At 44.0% G+C, this 23,075-nt stretch overlaps 2 protein-coding genes across 3 annotated transcripts in view; one reads left to right on the top strand and one right to left on the bottom strand.

The window, feature by feature from the left end:
* Positions 1 to 315: 315 nt before the first annotated feature.
* LOC132572549 (mas-related G-protein coupled receptor member H-like) lies at positions 316 to 1,295 on the top strand. Its single transcript, XM_060239753.1, has one exon. The coding sequence runs from the start codon at positions 348 to 350 to the stop codon at positions 1,293 to 1,295; it is 948 nt and encodes a 315-aa protein (XP_060095736.1). The 5' UTR covers positions 316 to 347.
* A 20,759-nt stretch (positions 1,296 to 22,054) lies between these two features.
* Positions 22,055 to 23,075, bottom strand: part of PNLDC1 (PARN like ribonuclease domain containing exonuclease 1) — a 40,015-nt gene continuing 38,994 nt past the window's right edge. For both annotated transcript variants that reach the window (XM_060241759.1, XM_060241768.1), the window contains exon 19: positions 22,055 to 22,196. In XM_060241759.1, coding sequence (XP_060097742.1) covers positions 22,124 to 22,196 — 73 coding nt within the window. In that variant the 3' untranslated portion in view covers positions 22,055 to 22,123. The remainder of the gene's footprint in view (positions 22,197 to 23,075) is intronic.

Here is a 23,075-nt window from a genome sequence, read left to right as displayed (position 1 = left end):
AATGGATACTATATCCCTTAAGCAGATTCCTCCATAGGGCATGATGTAGTGAGTGCAGTGCACAGGAGTTTATTGTAGAGACTATGAAAGTAGAATTTTTCAGCTCCATCCATCCCCAGGCCCACTAAACAAAGCCTGCCCACAGGGAATCATGAGGCAACCTGCCAGGCACGTGAACTGATTCCCATCCAAAGCTTATGAAACTGTGATATTCACAGTGTCCTGGCCTGACAGGCCTTTTTGGAAGCTTTCCTAAATATAGCAGAGCATTCCAATACCTCAATGACAACTATGTTTATTTTTTTTATAGGAAGAGAAGAATTAATGAATACACCAATGATACCATCATGGAGGGGTCTTTTCATACCCTTTATAGGATCAAGAAAAATGATACCAAACTGGAGCTGTTGTCAATCAACAAATCTGATATCTTGAAGGAATTTAGGATAATTGCAGACATATGCGTACCATTGTGCATTCTGGGATTGATTGGGAATGGAATTATTTGCTGGCTTCTCTGCTGCACCATCAAGAGGTCGAGGTTCATGATATATGTTTTGAACTTGGCAATTGGTGATTTCGTTATACTTCTCCACTATTTTGTTCTTTACCTTTTAATTATTTTACCGTCTCATGCTAGTTTTTACAGTCAACATATAAAAGTCATATCATTAATATTTGGCTCTGGCACCAACCTCTATTTTTTAACGGCTGTCAGTGCTGAAAGGTATATCATGGTCTCTTTCCCATTCTGGATTAAATCGCACCGACCAAAGTATCTCACAGCCGTCATGTGTGTCAGTCTTTGGACCCTATCCTTCATGCTGACAATGCTAGAATATTTTTCTTGCAATCCAAGATACTTGCCATCCCACATTATTGGATTTTTATATTGTCATACTGCAATAGTAGTCCAATACATCATTGGCTATCTAGTATTTATTCCTGTGATGGTCTTTTCTACTCTGGCCCTTTTAATCAAAATATGGAAAAAAACACTTAAAAACTTCCCAACGGGGCTTGATATCAGCATTGTGGCCACAGTTTTTTTGCATCTTATATTCTCTGCATTTACTAAAATGATTGTTTTCATAAATTATTTTGCTGCATTTATGCCTAGTTCAGAATATCTTAGAGTTTCTCTGATACTTGACTGTGCAGACAGCACTGTGTATCCTTTTGTATACCTCCTTGTTGGCTGCTGGAAGAAGAGCCTGAAGCCCGTCCATGTGCTTGTTGAGCAAGTCTTGAATGATAAATCAGATAGCAACCTGAGAACACAGCTGGCATCATGAGCAAGCCTGAATGTGTCTGGAGCTCCAGACAACAGTTGGAAAAATATATAACACTTAAAGGAATATCAACAACAAATTATAGCTTCAGAATAAAATTATATATTGACTGCCTCATTTTACTGTTCACTCCTGTGTTCTCCTTAGGACAAGAATTAAGGTGTTGGAAAGATGGACAGAGGCACAACAGATAGGAGAGGTGAAGTTTGCACAGGTGTTTTCAGATGGGGACCACTAGTGACTGGACCACTGCAAACATGTCAATGTGTGTCGGGTCTTCGGTGCCCCTCCCGGTCTCCCGGCATTGCCGTTGCCCCTCCCGGGCACTCTGGGGCATTCCCCGGAGGTCTCAGAAACAGGGGGGTGGGCGCTGGGTTACTTCACTGCAGGCCCCCGTTCCCCTCTTGGCTGTGCCGTGGCTCCTGTCCCTCTCTCGCGCGAGGCAGCCTCTTTGCGCATCAGCCAGCTTCCTCAGCAACCTCCTCCCTCCCTCCTTTTATGCTTCCCGACCCAACCTTCCCCCTTCCCGGGTCCTGCCCCTCTCTGGCTCCTCCCCCCTTCAAAGCCCCAGACGCCCGGGAGAGGCGCGCCGGGGCTGGGCTGACTGGGCGTGCCTCGGGCATCCTAGCCCTCGGCTGCGTGCTGCGATGGAGCGTCTCGCGCTGCGACGAGACGAACGGTTCTCCCCCTCCTGGCCCGGTGCTGGGCTCAGCTTCTCCCTCTTGCTCCCCGGCGTCTTGCCCTGGCCAGACTTCGTGGACTCGAAGCCGGGCTCGCCGTCTGGGAGGCGTCGCTCGGGTGGCTGCTGTCACCCCGTCAGTTGAGGTGAGGGGTGGGGCTGCCACGGGGGCTTGGAGAGGTGGGGAAGGCTCTTGGGGCGACGACGAGGGCTTGGAACGGCTGGCAGGCGCCGAGGGGTCTCCTCCGCGCAGTCCCCGCCCGGGCTGGGCAGGACAATGTGCTTAGTAGAGGCTTACCAGTGAGATGAAACTCTTGGTGGGAGATGTGCTTAGTGGAACAGAAAGAGTGAGTGTGAGAGAGAGAGAGAGAGAGAGAGAGAGAGAGAGAGAGCTTGTCAATCCTAACCTTTAAGAAGCTGTCTTTATTTGGTGTAGTGGTTAACTGTGTGGACTCTTAACTGGGAGAATCAGGTATGATTCCCCACTCCTCCACTTGCACCTGCTGGAATGGCCTTGGGTCAGCCATAGCTCTGGCAGAGATTGTCCTTGAAAGGGCAGCTGCTGTGAGAGCCCTCTCAGCCCCGCCCACCTCACAGGGTGTCTGTTGTGAAGGAGGAAGATAAAGGAGATTGTGAGCCACTCTAAGACTCTGAGATTTGGAGTGGAGAGTAGGATATAAGTCTGAACACCCAGATCGGACCAAAATTTAACAATATTAACTATAAAGTAAAATTAACTTCAGACCACTTTCAATATCTGGAGCAAGCTATAGAACTATCTGAAGTTATAATGAAAATTAAAAATAATAAAGCTCCTGGATGGGGTGGGATCCCCATAGAATTCTACAAGAAATTCAGAACCCCTCTAATTGACCCATTGGTACAAACCTGCAACTCTATTATAAAACAGGTTCTATGCCCAAATCTTGGTCAGAAACCAGAATAACAGTCATCCCAAAACCTGGGAAAGATAAACTATCCCTGGCCTCGTATAGACCAATTTTGGTGTTAAACCATGACTTCAAAAAATTTTCTTCAATTCTGGCGAATAGGCTGAACAAAATTATAGCTAACTATAATCCATGTTGATCAATCAGGTCTTATACCCACTAGGACTATTACAGATAACATTCGTAAAACATTGAATTTGGTACACCTTGGCAAGCTAAAGATGATAGAATCAATCCTCTTAGCTACAGACGCTGAAAAAGCATTTGACAAGGTTGAGGTACCATTTCTGTTAGCAGTGCTGCAACACATGGGCTTTGGCCCAAAGTTTCTAACCTCAATCTCAGCAGTCTATGCAGATCCAAAGGCTCAAATTTATATAAATAACTAGAGATCTACACCTCCAGAGTGGGACTAGACAAGGCTGCCCCCTATCCCCAGTCCTGTTTGCCCTTTGCATAGAACCATTGGCATATGCCATTAGACAACATAAAACTTTTACCAGAATGCAGGGGGGAAAGGAAGAATACAAAATGAGACTTTTGGCTGATGATGCAATCTTTTACTTTGCAAATCCTGTACAGTCAGTAACCACTCTCCTAGATCAAATTCAAAACTTTAGTACCATCTCTGGGTTTACCATAAATTACTCAAAATCAGAATTATACCCAATTTATCTCTTGCAATCAGTCAAATCAGAGTTAAAGACTATTTCCTTTTAAGTGGGTACAAAAAGCACTGCGACATCTGGGAATAAATATACCAGTAAATCTACAAGACCTATATGCCTCTAACTTCAAATCCCTAGATGAATCTGTAAAAGTTACCCTGAGTCAATGGAGTAACAGTTTAACACTGTTGGAAAAAAACAGATACGCTTAAGACTTTCATCTTCCTCAAATACCTGTTTTTGTTCTATAATTTTCCATGTTTTATTCCACCTAAAGACTTCTGAACAAGGCAAGCCACACTTAGTAAGTTTATATGGTCCCAGAAGAAACCTAGAATTCAGTATGCTCTGATGAGCAGACCGATTAGAGGGGTGGTTTAAGTCTTCCCAACCTTGAATCCTACTACCTAGCAGCCAATTTAAAAAATATAATCTATTATGCCTCACAGAACCAGATAAAGCATGGGTAAAGATAGAATCGTCCTGCTTGAAGGGGGACTGTCTTTATGAAACTACATGGAATCAGCCTAAGGACATGGAACGAAACCCATACCTGTCCCTAACTCTGCAAATTTAAGATAAGTACAGGAATATCCTAATCCCTTCTATATCACCTTTGGCATGCTTTCTGGGCCAATACTGGTTTAATCCTGAACAGCAAAGCAATGCATTTCTGGCGTGGAGAGAGGCTGGGCTAATAAGGCTGAGAGACATCATTGTTAATAAGAAAATGATAACCAAAACCGAGCTGGAACAAAAGTACAAGCTTAACATACCCTGGTTTCAATACCAGCAAATTCATTATAAATCCACTACCCTAATATTGTGGAACTTATACACAGGCCATTAACTCCATTTAAAAAGATAATACAAAAAAATCCCAAACAATCTAGAGGCCTAACATCTATTATATATACCCTTCCTAACCAAAAGAGCTGGAATGCAATTACAACCCAGCAAAAGGCCTGGCATAAAGACTGTGGCATTGAGCTTAATGTGTGTAAGCCAAAATGCCCTCAAAAGAGGTTGGGGAATTGACAGGTGGGCAACTTTGGTTCAAAAGGACCTAGAATCTATATATACAGGATTCCACTTCCAGAAATTATTGCTAAATTTACAGAGGACACTAATTAAGTAAAACAATTATGATTTTATTACAGAAAAATATAGAACACACATACAAGATAATAGATACATATAACTTACATACAGACCTAATAAAAATAGAAATATATAGAGGTAACATAAGGATGGACAAACGGTGATAATTACCGATCGTAGTCTTCGAGGAAGGCTCCAATGGCGACAAACTAGGGAGATGGGGGAAGGGACCCTCAACTGATCAGGAATTGTGGATGTATCTAAACAGCAGGACTGGGGTACTGTCAGATGTACACTTGTTGGGTCAGAGATTATAAGGACTACCTTGAGCCCTTAGGGGGTAGGAGGTGCAGGGGCGGATGACAGGTGGTCAGCTGGTACGTGACCTTAGAAAAGGGGAGGCTCCGCAATGACCATAAGGGCTGGACTTATGCAATGGCCAGTTTATTAGAGACACCTGATTGGATACCCATATCCAGCCAACAAGCGGACCTGGCCCTAGTTACCTGATTGGGCTTCCAGGTAACAGTGGGCAAGAAGGGGGAGGCTCCAGAGTGACCATTAGGGTAAAGAATGGGTGAGGCTATTGGGGTGGAAGTGATTAACAAGCTATCAAACTTATCTATATGTGACAACAGAGAGTCAAATTATACCTAAGGTGATACCCGATTTATACAATAACTATGGCCCTGAGTGAAGCTGTTCTTCCTCTTCTTTACTCCTCTACTGGCACCATCTTTTGTCTTGGGTTCCGTTGGACAAAAGCTTAGGCAGTCTGGCAGGATCTACGCCTAAGATAAGCTTGATTGCCTTAAGTATAAATGACAACTGATGAGTACGTGAGCCTCTTACTTCGCTGTTATGGAGTCTGGCACTGCAGGAAGATAGTTGCTGATGATGTTAGCCTACCAACATGGCTTTCCTGGTTAAGGCTGGAAGCCGCTTGCCCGGACAGTTCCTGGCGGCGCAATTTCTTTCACTGCAACTGCTGAGATGGTGGGCACACGGAGCGGCTCGAAACCCATCTGTCCTCCTGGCTAGCACTCCTCCAGAGATACAGAGTGCTGCTGCAACACCGTGGCTGTTAGTACTCACATAAGTCTCTTACACTCTGGTAGACAAAACCCACACTTCCCTGGCAGATGTGTGTGAGTTGTATCTCCAGGAACCCTAACAGGTGATTACGATGTCTGTATATTACTGAAATTAGAGGTCTTTTTCTCACCGCGGAGCAATGGAAAACCATTTGGGAATCCTCACTCTATGCTACATACTTACTATTTATAAGACTACAAAACTATAAACTCTTTTCCAGATGGTACTTCTCCTAGAAAACTCTTCCTTTCAGAAGTGAAATCAGTTTCAGTTTCAGTTACAGTTTGCTTTATTACAGTCCATGACCAAATACACAGCACAGTGCAGGCCAACAACAACCACATAAAAATTGTAAAAATCAAGATGGACCTAAATAGGTAAAACGTAAGATATTTAAAAAATAAATGTGAAAATAAAATATAGGACATAAGTATGAATAATGAGATATGACAAATAATACAGTAGTGGTCAAACATCATCTAGCTTAATAAATATAGTACATATAATAAAAAATTTAAAAATTATACAGCTCCAAAAAAAATATTAACTAGAATACACTGGTTAAAATTACCTCGACATTAACTTGTAAGAACCATAAAATGCAATTTGATTGCATGGGAACAAAATTTGGCAACTTTATGCATGGTCTCTGTATTTATATCAGTTTCAGTAGCATTTGTGATGGTATACAGAGTACTCAGGCATTTAAGAAAAGATAAAATACAAGCTTGGAAATATTCAAAAAACAGTCAGTTCAGGACCCCTTCTTTACATAATCCTCACGAATTCTCCTAGCTGCCGCCATAAATTTGGCACAATTAATTGTGAATTGGGGGTTAAAATCTGATAACCGCGTATCTCTGATTTTGAAATCAGAAAACCCGAGACATCCCTCCAACAAAGAATAAATGTACCTGGCTCGTATGCCAGGGTATAGGCCACACCCAAACAAAACATGGTCAATCGTTTCAACTTTATCTGCACCACAAAGACAAACCCGCTCAGCCATAGGCACCTTTCTAAAGCGGCCCTCAACGACTGCTGGAAAGGCTGTAGGCTTCCCAACCCCCCCGCTTTGGCAGGAGACTTCTGGGTTCGCAGCTTCATCCCCCGGTCTCCAGAAATCAGAAAGCAGGGTGGGGGGGTGGGGGGGGGAGAACATACCCCCTTTAGAAAGCGTGTGGGGGGGAGGGAAATGTCTACTAGGCACTCTATTATTCCCTATGGAGAACAATTCCCATAGGGAATAATAGGGAATTGATCCGTGGGTATTGGGGGCTCTGGGGGGGGCTATTTTTTGAGGTAGAGGCACCAAATTTTTAGTATAGCATCTAGTGCCTCTCCCCAAAATACCCCCCAAGTTTCAAAACGATTGGACCAGAGGGTCCAATTCCATGAGCCCCAAAAGATGGTGCCCCTATCCTTAATTATTTCCTATGGAAGAAAGGCATTTAAAAAGGTGAGTTGTCCCTTTAAATGTGATGGCCAGAACTCCCTTGGAGTTCATTATGCTTGTCACATCCTTGTTCCTGGCTCCACCCCCAAAGTCTCCTGGCTCCGCCCCCAAAGTCCCCAGATTTTTCTTTAATTGGACTTGGCAACCCTAAAAGGCTGTAAGCAACAAGGGTTCTTTCTTCACTGCTGGTGGAGCTGTGCTGGAATTAATGCCTTCTGGGGTATGACTATAAAACTGATTAATAATATATTGTGTTGTAAAATACCCTTTACTCCAGAATCAATTTTTTTAAATTACTGCCCACAGCTAAAGCTAATGTCACACACACAAAAAAAGAATTACCCTCACTATTAATAATGACAACTAAATTTTTGATAGCACAACATTGGACATTGGCCTGGAACTCCATCAAGCAACAATGGATGGCCAAGGTACGGAAAATTGCGGCTCTAGATAAATCGGCTACACAGATCTATGTCTCGGAAACACCAACTAAAGAAAACAATTTTGTAGAAAAATGGTTCCCTTTTTTTGAGTATATTAACTCTAGTGCAGACTACCAATCTCATAACACCAAAAAAACCCTTAATTTTTCATACTACTGATGCTGTTCTATTGCTATGAACATATTACTTGTATTTTTAACTGATAAACCATGATAATACTGGCTATGATAGCGATATTTATGCTAATTTGTTATCTATGTTATTTTACCTTATTTTGGAAATGTCGATTTATAATGTGGTTAACAGATGCTAAGACATTGTCTATTGTTTGCTCTATATAAATTTGTAAAAATTAATAAAAATTTAAGTATTAAAAAAAAAGCTCATGAGGGACACCAGGGGAACTAGACGTCACTTGTGAAGTCACAAAGATATTAAGACAAAATATAAAAAATAAGATTTAAATGAGGGGTTGCCCAGTAGCAGCTGCAGGTGAGCAGGAAAGCAGCCAGACAGTGCAGGGGTCTTGCTGCTCTCACCAAGGGTGAGGCACATGCTGTGAGTCAGAAGAATCTGGGGTGGGCTTGGGTAGGAAAGAGAAAATCAATTGCAGCCTACCCAATGAAAGCTTTTCTCCCTTAGCAGCAACCATTCGAGCCATTCAGAGAAGAAAAAAGGAACTGTCAGATTTAGTACACTCTCAATATAATAGGTATTTCCTCTAGTGGGTGTGAAAGGGGCCCTCCATTCTTTGATCCAACATTCAGCGTTAGGCACCAAAAGCAAGACCCCAATAGAACTGAGGAAGTTGGTGACATGTCCAAAGTTTAAAAACTGCTTTAAAATAGAGGTAAATCTGTAGCACATTAAAATAATATTGCTTCAAATAATCCTGTGTGTTTCTCCTTCATTTCCCTCTTGAGAGTTCTGGCACCTGTTTTTCAAAAAAACAAACAAACCCTGCAGCAAGGCTTAAACAAGAAACGGCCCTCTTACTTAGGATGGCTTTTGAGTCAAAATGTTGTTGAGTTCCCTCATTCCCATCTTATGTAGATGGGTCTGTAACAAACCAATCACCTCCACACCATTGCCAAGTGGCTAAACTCCTAAGGCAGGGTACCTGCTTCAGGAAAGTGGCTGGTTAGGCAGGCACAAATAGAAAAAAGGCTGAAATACGAGTGTACACACCCCAAGGTTTTGCTCCCACCAGCCCCTTTGATTACCCAAACAGCCAGAGATCAAGGTACCAAGCCTGCAGCCCTTCTGAGTCCAAACAACCCTGTAGTGCCGTACATGCACTAGGTGTATCTCAAAAAGCACCTAGTAGCTATAGCCAATTTGGGCCAAAGCACTGGATTTAGAAGTCACCTGAACTCAAGAACACACCAAAATATAATTTATTAAAAGGATGTGCAGATATACACTACAAAGAACAGCGAGGATAAAATAGCAAAGCTAGATACCTAACCTAGATAGCTACACATAATGGTTCTCTAATCCAGAATTTATTAAGCAAGGCAACATCCAAGGTAGTTTCAAAGCCCAAAATCAACAGGTGCTCAGCCATCATGGCCTATCCCAGTCATAAGTGTTCCAAGACTAGTTGTAAAACAAGCAAAGGGCAAAACTAGATTAAAGATTCTTTTCTTTATACATTGTAGTCTGCTAGGGTTGCCAGATCCCCTGTTGCAATGGTGTGGGGATTTAGGCGCATTCCAGGACATCCCCAACATGATTATGTCACCTGGAAGTGACAACATCATGTCGGGGACATCACATAGTGATGCACTGGTTTTTGCACAAAACTCTATGGTAAAGCTGGCTTAAAACAACAGAGTTTTGCCCTCAGATCAAGCATCACTGCACAATGTCCCCAAGGTCAGCTCTGCCACTAAGCAAACTAGGTGATTGCCTAGGACACACCCTTCTGGGGGCACCAAATTGCATGCTCCCACACGGCTCAGTAACGTTATCAGTGTGTGTGGGGGGGAGGGGGCGCCAGAAGTTAGCCTTGCCTAGAGTGCCAGACAGTTTAGGGCCAGCCCTGGATGTACCCAATGTAATGGCATCACTTCTATATGACATCATCGCATTCAGGACATCACATGAGAACATCACTGTTGGGGGTAGAGCCCCATTCTACTCCGAGAATACTCACTCCTCCCTCCCACTGGTGAGTTGCAGCAAACTGGCAACCCTAGTTCCTGGCCATGTGATGTAACCAATCAGGTGAGGTTGCCAGTTAGTTTCTGGTGTTCTACAGCTGCATCAAATCCAGTTAACAAGCTCCCACAAATCACTGCATTAACAAGATGGCCGCCCACTGAGGCGGCCTTAAAACTGTTAGGGCAGATGAGACACCATGCATTGTAAATGCCTCCCATCCACCTTTATCTCTCTGAATCACTGTCAGCTAGGCCTTGGTGTTCAGAGAGCAGAATTTTTTCCTGCTCTGTGAGCCCTAGCCTGAACTAATATTCTACTTTAATAATAATAATAAAAAACTTTTATTTATACCCCGCCCTCGCCGCCTAGGCAGGCTCAGGGCGGTTAACAAGACATGGTAAAACCATGATACAGATAAACAATAAATAATATAATTAATAATTTAAACAATAAAACCAATAAAACAGTATGACGTTAAAATACAATCGGATGGCATATAGGATGGCTCGGTATTCCTGATCTTATCAGAAGTTCTGTCTTAAAAAGCTAGCTGGAAGAGGGCAGTTTTGCAGGCCCTACGGAACTGGTTAAGATCCCGCAGGGCCCGCACCTCTTCTGGCAATTGATTCCACCATTGGGGAGCCTTTGTAGAGAACGCCTGTTCTCTGGTAGCTTTTAATTTAGTTTCTTTTGGTCCAGGGATTTCAAGCAGGTTTTTTGAGCTTGATCGCAGTGCTCTCTGGGGAACATATGGAGAGAGGCGGTCCCTAAGGTAGGCAGGTCCTTGACCATATAGGGCTTTAAAGGTAATGACCAGCACCTTGTAACGAACCCGGTAAACAATTGGCAGCCAGTGCAAGTCTCGCAGCCCAGACTGCACATGTTCCCACCGAGGCAGTCCCAGTAGCAGCCTGGCCGCTGCATTTTGCACTAGCTGCAGTTTCCGGGTTCGGTACAGGGGCAGCCTCATGTAGAGGGCATTACAGTAGTCCAACCTTGAGGTGACCGTTGCGTGGATCACTGTTGCCAGGTCGCCGCGCTCCAGGAAGGGGGCCAGCTGCCTCGCCCGTCTAAGATGAAAAAAGGCGGACTTGGCAGTAGCTGCTATCTGGGCCTCCATTGTCAAGGGAGGCTCCAGTAGAACTCCCAAGCTCTTAACTCTGCGCACTGCTACCAGTTGCGCCCCGTCAAAAACTGGGAGGGAGACCCCGCTCCCTAAACCGCCGCGACCCAGGCAAAGGACCTCTGTCTTCGCTGGATTCAATTTCAACCCGCTCAGCTTAATCCAGTCTGCCACGGCTTGCAATGCCCGGTCCAGATTTTCTGGGGCATTGCCAGTCCGGTCGCCCATCAATAGATAGAGCTGGGTGTCATCAGCATCCCGATGGCAACCCAGTCCATGTCTTCAGGCAATCTGGGCAAGGGGGCGCATAAAGATGTTAAATAACATCGGAGAGAGAACTGCTCCCTGCGGCACCCCACAATTGAGTGTCTCTGGGACAGCTCTCCTCCAATTGCCACCCTTTGTCCCCGACCCTCAAGGAAAGAGGAAAGCCACTGCAAGGCTGACCCCTGAATCCCTGCGTCGGCAAGGTGGTGGGCCAGCAGCTGGTGATCGACCATATCGAACGCAGCCGATAGGTCCAACAGCAGCAAAACCGCCGCACCGCCTCGATCCAGGTGCCTCCGGAGAGCGTCCATGAGAGCGACCAAGACTGTCTCTGTCCCATGTCCCGGCGGAAGCCGGACTGGAATGGATCTAAGGTGGAAGCGTCCTCCAGAAACCTCTGTAGCTGCAGTGCAACAGCCCTCTCAATAACTTTGCCCAAAAAGGGCAAATTTGAGACCGGCCGGTAATGTGCCAATTCGGTCGGGTCTGATGTAGTCTTTTTTAGGAGAGGGCGGACCACTGCCTCCTTCAGAGGGGCAGGAAAGCAGCCCTCTGAAAGAGATCTATTTATGATGTCCCGTATAGGACATCTTAACTCCTCCAGGCAAGCTTTAATAAGCCAGGAGGGACATGGGTCAAGATCACAGGTTGTTGCACGTGCAGCAGAGAGGACTCTGTCAACTTCCTCCAAGCTGAGCGGGTCAAAGTGATCCAGGATCAAACTAGAAGGCAGGCACGGAGCCTCGAGTATACGTACTGAATCCAATATAGCAGGGCAGTCATGGCGGAGCGATTGGACTTTATCTGCAAAATATTTCGCAAAAGCCTCACAGCCTATCTCTAATTCCTTAACATTTGGTTTGCCCTGTGGCAATGTAGTAAGTGTTCAAATTATCCTAAATAATTGTGCCGGGCACGAATTTGCAGACGCAATCTTAGCCGCAAAGTATGTTTTCTTTGTGGCCTTGACTGCCATCTCATAGGATCTCATACATTCCCTATAAGATGCTCTGATCGCTTCGTCTCAAGTGCGCCGCCATTGCCTCTCTAGCCGTCTGAGGCCTTGTTTCAGCTGGCGTAATTCCGGGGTATACCACGGCGCCAGCCTAGTCCGGGGTCGCAGAGGGTGTCGTGGTGCGATCTTTTTGATAGCCCTGGAGAGTCGGCTATGCCAGACCTCAACCAGGGCCTCCAAGGAATCGCCAGAGGGCCAAAGAGCCATTTGGAACCGTTCCGGGTCCATTTGGCTCCGCAGGCGAGCCAAAATAGGCTCGACGCCTAAGGAGGTTTGGGGTGGAGCGTTCATATGAGCCTTAAGGGTGCGGTGGTCTGACCATGGCACCACTTCTATGGTTATATCGTCCACCACAACCCCAGCTGCAAAGATCAAGTCTAACATGTGACCGGCCTGATGCGTGGGGGATGCAACAAATTGAGAGAGTCCTAGTGTCGCCATGGACTAGAGGCCGGGTCATCTGCATGGACATTGAAGTCACCCAGGATCACCAGCCTTGGGTGCTCCAATGCCCAGCTTGCCGCCGCCTCAAGCAGGGACGGTAAGGCACCAGCCGGTGCGCTAGGCGAACGGTACACCAGCCAAATCGCCAACCCCTCTCCAGCCTCCCACGCCAGACCGACACACTCAATACCCTCGATCTTTGGAGCTGGGAGCGCCCTAAAGGAGTAAGCCTCTCTTACGAACAGCACCACTCCTCCCCCCCGCCCGCTAGTCCGTGATTGGTGGAAGACCGAATAGCCCGGGGGAGCTGTTTGTGAGAGAGCTACAGTATCGCCCTCTCGTACCCAGGTTTCGGTCACGCAAGCCAGGTCCATGTCCTGTTCGAGTAAGAACTCTCGAAGGACAGAGGTCTTATTATTAATGGACCTGGCGTTGCATAACACCAATGATGGAGGCGGGTCTGTCCTGGCCCTACTACCTGTCACCCTCGGGATGGGACGCAGACTGGAAGGAGGTCGAGTACTAACAGGTCTCCGCCCCCTTCCCTTATATTGCTGTCTGTTTGAACAAGACATCATGAAAGAGGCCTAGTCTCTTGACAAGGTCTAGAAGAGTACCAGAATTAATAGTACCTAACCCTTCCAGAAACTGAACTGAAATCGATTCAGAATGATGCTATTGTGATGTAATGGTTAGCAGTTATTGTGGGGTCATGAGATTCTAAGATTTTGTTTGTTCAAGGTAAAAGCTTTCTTACATTTACACTTCTGTGAAGAACAGCATTTTCAGATAAACTGGAAAAGGACTGAGTGGTACACCCATGAAAGGTTTGACATTTTTATGATCTTGTATCCACTCCTGTTGGCACAGAGGGCAGGCACTTGAGTACTGAATATAGTGATGATTCAATACAATACTGAACAATAATGCATTCTTGAAAAGAAGAACCATTACAGTGCTTGTTCTAATAATCCATGAATGAAATTTGTCTGCATCAAAAATTACAATTTCCAATTCATTTTGAACAGCAGGCATATTACAGCAATTGGTGTATCCATCTCTACTACTTTTAGCAATCTTTCTGCCCATTCCAGTATATACGGTGACACTTTAATTTTTTCACAACTGGAAACTTTGCAAAGTAGTATAGTATAGACTAGGAGACAAAGCTTTGATTTCTGCTCTGCCATGCGAGCTCACTTGTGGACACTGGGCCCGTGACAGTCTCTCATAATGTACCTCACAAGATTGTTGCGGAGATATACTAGACAATTATGTGTCTCTACTATGCTTTTGTCATATCTGAACTGGGAAATCTGCTATCTGTATCTAAAACATTTGTGCCTACCTTTTTCTTCTACATGTCACTTCATTGGACATTTCCAGAAACAAAGGTTGTATAACTGAAATTTGTTATAATTCTGGTGGTTTTCTGATATTTTGTATAGTTTTCATTATAGAAACGTACTAAACATCAATGAACATCTATATTGTATAGTTTTCATTATAGAAATGACGTACTCAACACCAATTAACATCCACAGTGAGTCACTATAAGCTTTGAAAAGATACATACGGGGGTACGATCGGGTAGGGGATTTCTGGGTGGGTATATTATGCTAGATTTTATTGTTGAAACAGTGAAAGACCACACCAGATTTTGTAGTCTCCAACACCAACATTTTCTCTAAATGAAGCTGCCAGCCCACAAGGAGCACAATATAAAACAGCCAGCCACATGGGGTCAGTTTTAGGATTCTCCAGCTGGACTTTATGACAGTGTAGTAATAATTCTTTTCAACCTTTCCTGTCCATATTGCAAAACTTCTTTACATCTTAATAATATATTGTATTCACTTTTAGGTTGAAAAAAATTACTATAAACCCTGAGTAGCTCATGATGGTATCTGGAAGGCTCCTCTCTCCTCACATTCCTGATACATCCATGGAAAATACGACAGCACATGAAGAATGGCAACGGGCGTACATGCCAATTAGAGCCATATGTCTTATCATCAGCATTCTGGGAACAATTGGTAACGGAATTCTCATTCATCTTCTTAATTCCAGGATCAATAAGACAAGATTCACCATATATTTTCAGAATCTATCAATGGCTGATTTTCTTTTCATATCCAGCTATTTGATAGATAATTTTGTTTTCTTCACATCAAGAGTATACTCAGTGTCATCTTTTCAATTCATAATATATTTACTGGGAAATGATGCCAGCATATATTTTTTAACAGTTATCTCTATTGAAAGGTATTGCATGATCTTTTCTCCAGTCTGGTATCACTCTAGCCGACCAAAGTATTTCACAGCCATCATGTGTGTTATTCTTTGGGGGCTAGCCTTGGTAATGACAGTGTTGGAATATTCTTCTTGCCATCCAAAACGTTTATTCAACATACATTTCAACTGTGATATTGTATTAACCATCCACCTCTGCTACAACTTCATGAACTTTATTTATATCATGTACTTTTCCATTTTGGACCCTTTAACGAGAATTTTAAGACCGTCACAAAGGAATTTTCCGACAAGTCTTGATATAAGTATTATGGCTGCAGCTGCTTGGATTCTTTTTTTTTGGATACCAATTAGAATTATTGACTTGCTGCATCTTTGGGTTCCACAGAAATATCTTCCAGATCATTATGCAGCCTCTCTTGTGTCTGAGAGCATTTACAGCAGTGGCCGCCCATACATATATCTTCTTGTTGGCTGGTGGAAGAGTCAGGAGCTGCTGTATTCCATCCCTTTTTTCATTGAGAGAGCTTTGCAGCATACAGAAGAAAATATTAGATCACCACCAGAAGACCAAGAGTAGGCCTGAATATATCTTTGGCATCAAAGGGCAAATAAAAAGTATTACCTATAAATGGCTATTGACTAGCATTCCCAGATTCACAATAAATACGACAAATATAACGTTTACTGTTTGTTCCTTCTAATACACTCATATAGAAGACCCATATTCCAGTATCAGCATCATTTCTTCTGGGGTTTCAAGAATTTTACAAATTCTAGACTTGCCATAGTGCCAAGAATTAAGATGATGGATGGAAGGCCAGACAGGCCTATACAGGGAGGCTAAGAGCAATGGGTTAAGACTCCATGAATAATAATAATAATAAAATTTTATTTATACCCCACCCTCCCCGCCGAGGTGTCCAGTCCACCCCTCACCTCTTCAAGCAGGTGTCACAAGTAGGGGACAAGGGAGGGTCTTCCACTGGCTGCCACCACTCTGGAAAGGTTCTTTCTGGGAGGGTCCAGAATGTGTTATATATACATTCAGCTGCCCATTTCCCTATGTATGTGTGTGTGTGCATGCGTTTGTGGTGTAGAATTGATTGCACTGTTAAAGAATGAGACTAACACCTGGGGTTAATCGGAGTCTAACTAAAGAAGGAGGAGCTTTATGAATGGATTTTCCAAGCATTTTTGAGTAGGCTTTGCTTTGGAGTTTTAATTTTTAAAAGTACAGTTCTAAGCAGAGTTGCACCTTTGTAAATCCATTGATTCCAGTAGCATCAGAAGGATATAACTGTGCTTAGGATTGCACTACAAATGGCTGCTTTGCAAAGCATTTTTTTTTTTTTGTCTCTGTGAAGAAACACATTTTTTTCTTTGCAGGTCTGAATTGAGCAAAACCACCATTTTGATTTTTAAAGGGGTTTTTTGGTGCGGGAGGCCTCTTGGCACAGAACAGGCAGAAAAAGAGAAAGTTAGTCAATGCCTTTCCAGGTTCACATCAGCTACCTCTTACAAATGTGAATATGTCAAGAAAGTGACAATAGGAGTGTCCAGTCCACCCCCCACCTCTTCCAGCAGGTGTCACAAGTAGGGGACAAGGGAGGGTCTTCCACTGGCTGCCACCACTCTGGTAAGGTTCTTTCTGGGAGGGTCCAGAGCTTGACCCCTGTCTTCCTTCTCAGCCAGCACTCCCCGCCACCCGGGATTGAAGAGGCACACAGACCCATGAAAGAGGTCTTGTATGAAAGAGGTGTTGTATTACAACAAGTTTATTGTAGGTGCTCAAAAACAAACAAATGGATTGTAACTTTTAGTGCAATCGTAGACATTGAAAAACAGTAAAGGTGGTGGAACAAAGCAAAATAAAAGCCCTGATGTGACTAACTGTATGTAAAAAAGGCAAAGGTAGTCCTCTGTGCAAGCACCAGTCGTTTCTGACTGTGGGGTAGGGTTGCCAAGTCCAATTTAAGAAATATCTGGGGACTTTGGGGGTGGAGCCAGGAGACTTTGGGGTGGAGCCAGGAGACATTAGGGGTGGAGCCAAGATCAAGGTTGTGACAAACATAATTGAACTCCAAAGGGAGTTCCGGCCATCACATTTAAAGGGACAGCACACCTTTTCAATGTCTTCCTTCCATAGGAAATATTGAAGGATAGGGGCACCTTCTTTTGGGGCTCATAGAATTGGACCCCCTGGTCCAATCGTTTTGAAACTTGGGGGATATTTTGAGGAGAGGCACCAGATGCTGTACTGTAAATTTGCTGCCTCTACCTCAAAAAAACAGCCCCCCCAGAGCCCCAAATACCCACAGATCAATTCTATATGATTTTGTAAGGGAATAAATCTCCATAGGGAATAATAGTTCCCAGCAGTCATTTCCCACCCGTCCCCCCGCTTCCTGACAACCCTGAAGCAGGGGGAGGGCCTCCAAATTGAGGGATCCCCCTGCCCCCACCTGGGGATTGGCAACCCTACTGTGGGGTGACGTCGCATCACGACATTTTCATGGCAGACTTTTTATGGGATGGTTTGCCATTGCCTTCCCCAGTCATCTACACTTCCCCCCCAGCAAGCTGGGTACTCATTTTACCAACCTCAGAAGGATGGAAGGCTGAGCCAGCTACTTGAACCCAGCTTCCGCCGGGATTGAACTCGGGTTGTGAGCAGAGAGTTCTATATGTACCCTTCTTCAAATTCCAACTCACTCACCCTTCTCTGAATAAGGATACCCTCCTGCTGTAGCCTTCCCAGAGAGAACTCTCCTGACTGCAACCTTCCCAGAGAGAACATAGTTCCCTCTCTAGTTTGGCTGTTTATTCCCTTCCTTCCAAGTTTCACCCCTCTAGAATTCACTGGGCAAATTTTCCCTCCAAAACTGCTGCCCACCTAATCAGAGGGACAGAAGGGATCCTGGGAAATGCAGGCCCTGTAACTATTCTAATACAGGCTTCCCTGTAGGCCTCTCTAGGCCTAGGATCATGATAGCAGGGAACAGAGATTTGGAAGTTTAAAATTCTAGAGATGCCAGGAAGGAACTCCAGGAAGAATCTCCAGGAAAAACCTCTTTGACTGGGCCTGACCTGGTCAGTGTGTTGGGAAAAGAGGTGATAAAAACACCTTGCAGCAAGGAGGCTCTTTTTCTTTGGTGCTGGGGCCACGAGAGCAGACAGAACTCTTTAACTGAGGAGGGCAGCCATTTTGACCATGTGCTTGCCTAAAGAGTTGGAGCAAGCTTCAAGGTATTGAAACTTGGTAGATATTTGTGACTTCTAAACTAAGGAGCCTGTCCTATTTTTAACATCTGATAGGGCATGTATATAGAGAGAAACAGGATTTGTATTTTTCCCATTTATTTTGAATCCTTTGCTCAGTCTAGTGCTGTGCTAGAAGTATGCATGTGAATGTTTTGTTTTAAATAAATACTGCATAACTTTTGATGCTGGCAGAGATTCCTTGTATCACACAGACTCCCACCATCTTGAACACATTATGCTAAAAGGAGCTCCAAGGGGAAGGCAGGCAGTTGGCAAGTAGCTATTCCAAGAAGGGCACACAAGGCAGTAATCTGTCTCCATGGTGACCAGATGCTGGGCAGCAGGAGACAGAGGCATTGCCTCAGAATGTGGAAGGGAAGCTGGGATTCCTGACCCTCCCAGTGGGCAATTTCCTACAAAGGGCAGGTAGTGGCAGTGGGCTACCCCAGAGAGAAAGAAAAGCCTCTCCGGGTGGTGGAAAAAATCTTGGAAGGCAGGGTGGAATAGGCCCATCCCACCCCAGTAGGGTATGAATTCCGTTTGCTTTGAAGTAGCATTAGATTCCCCAAAGAAATTGGCTGACTACTATAATTAGATGGAAAGTCATGCCTTTCATTCCTATGTGTCACTGACGTTGTCCTTGGGATAAGAGCTATCTTTACTTGGACTGCCTCACTGCAGGGTGGGTTGCCAGCTGGCCTAGAGAAAAATGCCCTGTTCTTTCAATAAGAGGTTTAATGGTATGTTATTTACCTCCATGCCATGAAAAGCTTCAGCTGCCCTTTTTTACACACTACATTTTTATTAAAAGGGTAGGATGTTTTTCTCCAGGCGTGTTGGCAACCGTAGTGAAGACAGGTGCTTTCCACTCCACCCTGAGGTAGAACACGGGTCTGGTACACAGTTCAAGGCACTGTGAAGTCTTTCACAGAGCATGGATGTACTTTGTACATGGAAGGAAATACAGAGTGGGTTACCTGCTGCCACCAAGGCAATGATACTATCTGCCAATAGGTGGTTTTCATATAAGTGCACTGTGGATGTGCCATCAGGAACAATTAGAAGACACTTCTAGCTCTGTGGGACTGGCTGTCACTCACAATTACAGCATGTGTTCCTTTCACCCCTATGTTTATTTTTTTGACTTTGTTGCTTGGAGAGCAAAGGATACTTAGATAAAGGTAGTTGCCTGTGCAAGCATTTAGTTTGTTACCGACCCATGAGGTGACATCACATCATGATGTTTTCACAGCAGACTTTTTGTTATGGGGTGTATAATATAGTAGGTTCAAACATGGAGGAGACGCGGGTGCAGTGATCATAGTTCTTTTATTAAGCTACAGCATAGTAACTGCTGAACTAGAACACTGCTAAACTGGGCCAAGGGGGCCAACTATATACAGTCCTGTGTTCCCCTGCTAGAACACCATTGGAGCATTTGAACCAGCAGGGGCTTCTAATTGGACCAGGGCAGCAGGGATTTGAATCCTACTGTCCATTGTTCTAGAGTCCCCGTGCTCAGTCCTCAAGGCTCCAATGAGCCAGGTAGGAACACGGGTAAAGGAATGTAAGCATGAGTCCACATATACAACAGGGTGGTTTGCCATTGTTTTCCCCAGTCATCTACACTTTATCCCCAGTAAGGATAAAGGATGGAAGGCTGAGTCAACCTTGAACCAGCTATCTGAACCAAGCTTCAAATCCCCTCTCTGCCATGGAAGCTCACTGAGTGACTTTAAGCCAGCCATACTCTCTCAGCCTAATCTATTGTTCTAAAGCTAGAATGAAGAATGATGTAAACTGCTTTGGACTCCCATAAAGGAGAAAGGTGGAGTATAAATATATTAAATAAATAATAAATATGGCTGAAGACTGCAGTATAAATACATTAAATATATAATAACTATAGCTGGGGAGGCAGGTAAGTGAAAGGCTGTTTCGTAGATGAGAAGAAGAGAAGGAAAGTAGAGAGAATATTGAGGCTGCCAGGAAGAGGGAAAGAGGAAATAGTGTGGGATGGGGGATATAGAGTGCCCCCACAAGTTCTTGCAGATTCTCCACCATGCAGCTGGACCAGCAGCTGACAATGTACAATGGCTGGAACCAAGCAGAATTTTCCCAAGCAGAGGCTGTTGGGGGAGAGAAGGAAACCTGAAGACAGGATAATAATGGCAAGTTGGCTGGTGGTTGGAAAGGAGAAGCAAAAGCAGGAGCAGGGGAGAGGCTATGGGAACTTTCAGGGAAGGGAAAGAGAAAATAGTGGAGGAGAAAACAAGATGTCACCCCATGGGTCATTTTGGTTTCCCCACTTGTTACTAAACTAAAGATCTTCAAAATTAGCAAGCCACAAATGATTTGGGGGAAATGCTCCCTTCTAAGCTGTGGAGGTAAATCACTAAGTGAGCTACTTCATGAGCTACTGGCATTAAAGGTGCGAGTGAGCAATTTGGCTACTGCATAAATTAATTTTCTCTAGGTCCATCTGTCCTGAGCTGAGACAAAAATGTGTGAGTCGGAGGCTAAAAAACTGTGAGCTAGCTCACACTAACACAGGCCAGAGAGAACACTGAGTTTGGGGCAAGGCTTGCATGGCTAAAATGACTTCATATATTACTAATTTATTATAAGTGCATTTTACAGAAGCAGTTAAAAATCAAAACATACATTCTGCAATCAATTATGCATCTTCCAAAAATTGCTATGGTATCATAAAATTAGTCCATGCACCAGTTGAAAACAATTCAGCCACTGATGTTTGGCAGCATTTTCTATATATACAATTGTATCAGAGAATACTTGGGAATACATGCTGGCAAAAAGAGCAGTCAACTTATTAAATGTCATGGACATCTTAAGGCCAGTCAGTCACTGCCAAAATGAAATAGCTCCAAACATGCTTTGTTGCTTCCATATTCATTGGCATGAGGAAAAGGAAAACAGAACCAACACCAGCCTTTACACAATGCTTGAAAAGCAGGGGAGAAATAGGAAGGAATAACGATACCCATTGCTAGATAATCAGCACAAGAAGCAAGCATGCTGCTTCCTGTTACTATATCATTCCAGTGAAGACATGTAGCTAGTACTGCATATCAATTTACCCCTTCTGACTATTGCGGAATTAGGGCTGAACGGAGTCTCAGTCATCTGCCTATGCTAACCCAGTGCTATTTCAATTTCTGTATTACTTAGACTCCACAGTTAGAACTTTGGTTCTGTTTCCCAGGAGACTTTAGGACACTTTGAGTGATGTGACCTTCCTGGTACAGATAACCGCTGTCTTTTAGCCTCATATCACTTTTGCATTTTGGAATGTTTATATACTATCAAATTCTAAATTAGGTACCATATCAGAACCTAGCTTTCTGGGACTCTGAGTCACCCTAGCTCTTTTTGGGTTTCCCTGGCTTTTTTGACACAGAAAGATGAAAAGGACTGAGCTCTGTTGTGTCACTGTATGTCAGATATTTGTCAAAGAGTAGATTGGCAGTTACATTGGTTCCTGTGTTAAATGACATGACAGAATAACCAGGATATTATTTTATAAAATTACTGTGCACGATGTAGAAGTATTGAATTTGGATTAATGAGATATGATTTTTATATGTTTTAATGAAGTTACAGTTGGGATTGAAGTTAAATAAACAAGAGGGTTTTTTTACAACAACTGTCTCTCTTTCATGATGCAACAGGGAAACCAGCTCCTCTCCCTCCCCAAATGAACACAATGGAAATGGGATTGCACGGAAAGCTTCCTGCAACCCTCATTTCCTCAACACTGACTTACCTCCAAACAAAGGAAATGTAGAGTAAAAAGTGACTATATAATATATAGTTTCAATTTTCCACAAGCATTGTTTATTGGGGGAAGGGAATACAGCAAGAAAGTTTTCAGGTAGATCTTTCACAATGTAAAACTTGAAGAGCCTCCTAGCAGAAAGGCCAGGAGAGACCAAGAGGCTACAATGCCACAAATTCTGAAAGAAAAAAATATCAGAAGTCCATCAGCCTCAAAGTAAGAACATAAGAAAAGCCATGTTAGATCAGGCCAATGGCCCATCGAGTCCAACACTCTGTGTCACACAGTGGCAATTTTTTTTTGTGGCTAATAGCCACTGATGGACCTCTGCTCCATATTTTTATCTAAACCCCTCTTGAAGGTGGCTATGCTTGAGGCCGCCACCACCTCCTGTGGCAGTGAATTCCATATGTTAATCACCCTTTGGGTGAAGAAGTACTTCCTTTTATCCGTTTTAACCTGTCTGCTCAGCAATTTCATCGAATGCCCACGAGTTCTTGTATTGTGAGAAAGGGAGAAAAGTACTTCTTTCTCTACTTTCCCCATCCCATGGAGTCTTCATTCTCAGTCCTCCCCGCCTCAGTTCTTGAACTAGTATAAAAATGCTACACACTCATGCCCATAGAAAAGTTCAGGCACCAAAATAAAGTGAGAGCCAGTATGGTGTAGCGGTTAAGTGTGCGGACTCTTATCTGGAAGAACCAGGTTTGATTCCCCACTCCTCCACTTGCAGCTGCTGGAATTGCCTTGGGTTAGCCATAGTTCTCACAAAGTTGTCCTTGAAAGGGCAGCTTCTGTGAAAGCTCTCTCAGCCCCACCCACCTCACAGGGTGTCTATTGTGGGGGAAGAAGATAAAGGAGATTGTAAGCCACTCTGAGTCTTTGTTTCAGAGAGAAGGGCGGGGTATAAATCTGCAATTCTTCTTCTTCTTGCTCTCCCCACTTCCCAGCCTTCAGTCTCCACATTGCTCAGCAATCACAGTTTGGCCAAGATGCCTCAGTCTGTCTCTATGCCCTAAAGCAATGAAAGCAAAGTTAAGCACAGACACAGAATTGT

This window comes from Heteronotia binoei, chromosome 1 (assembly GCF_032191835.1).
Source record: "Heteronotia binoei isolate CCM8104 ecotype False Entrance Well chromosome 1, APGP_CSIRO_Hbin_v1, whole genome shotgun sequence".
In the NCBI taxonomy this organism is placed as follows: domain Eukaryota; kingdom Metazoa; phylum Chordata; class Lepidosauria; order Squamata; family Gekkonidae; genus Heteronotia; species Heteronotia binoei.
This window is presented reverse-complemented; position numbering and strand designations above follow the sequence as displayed.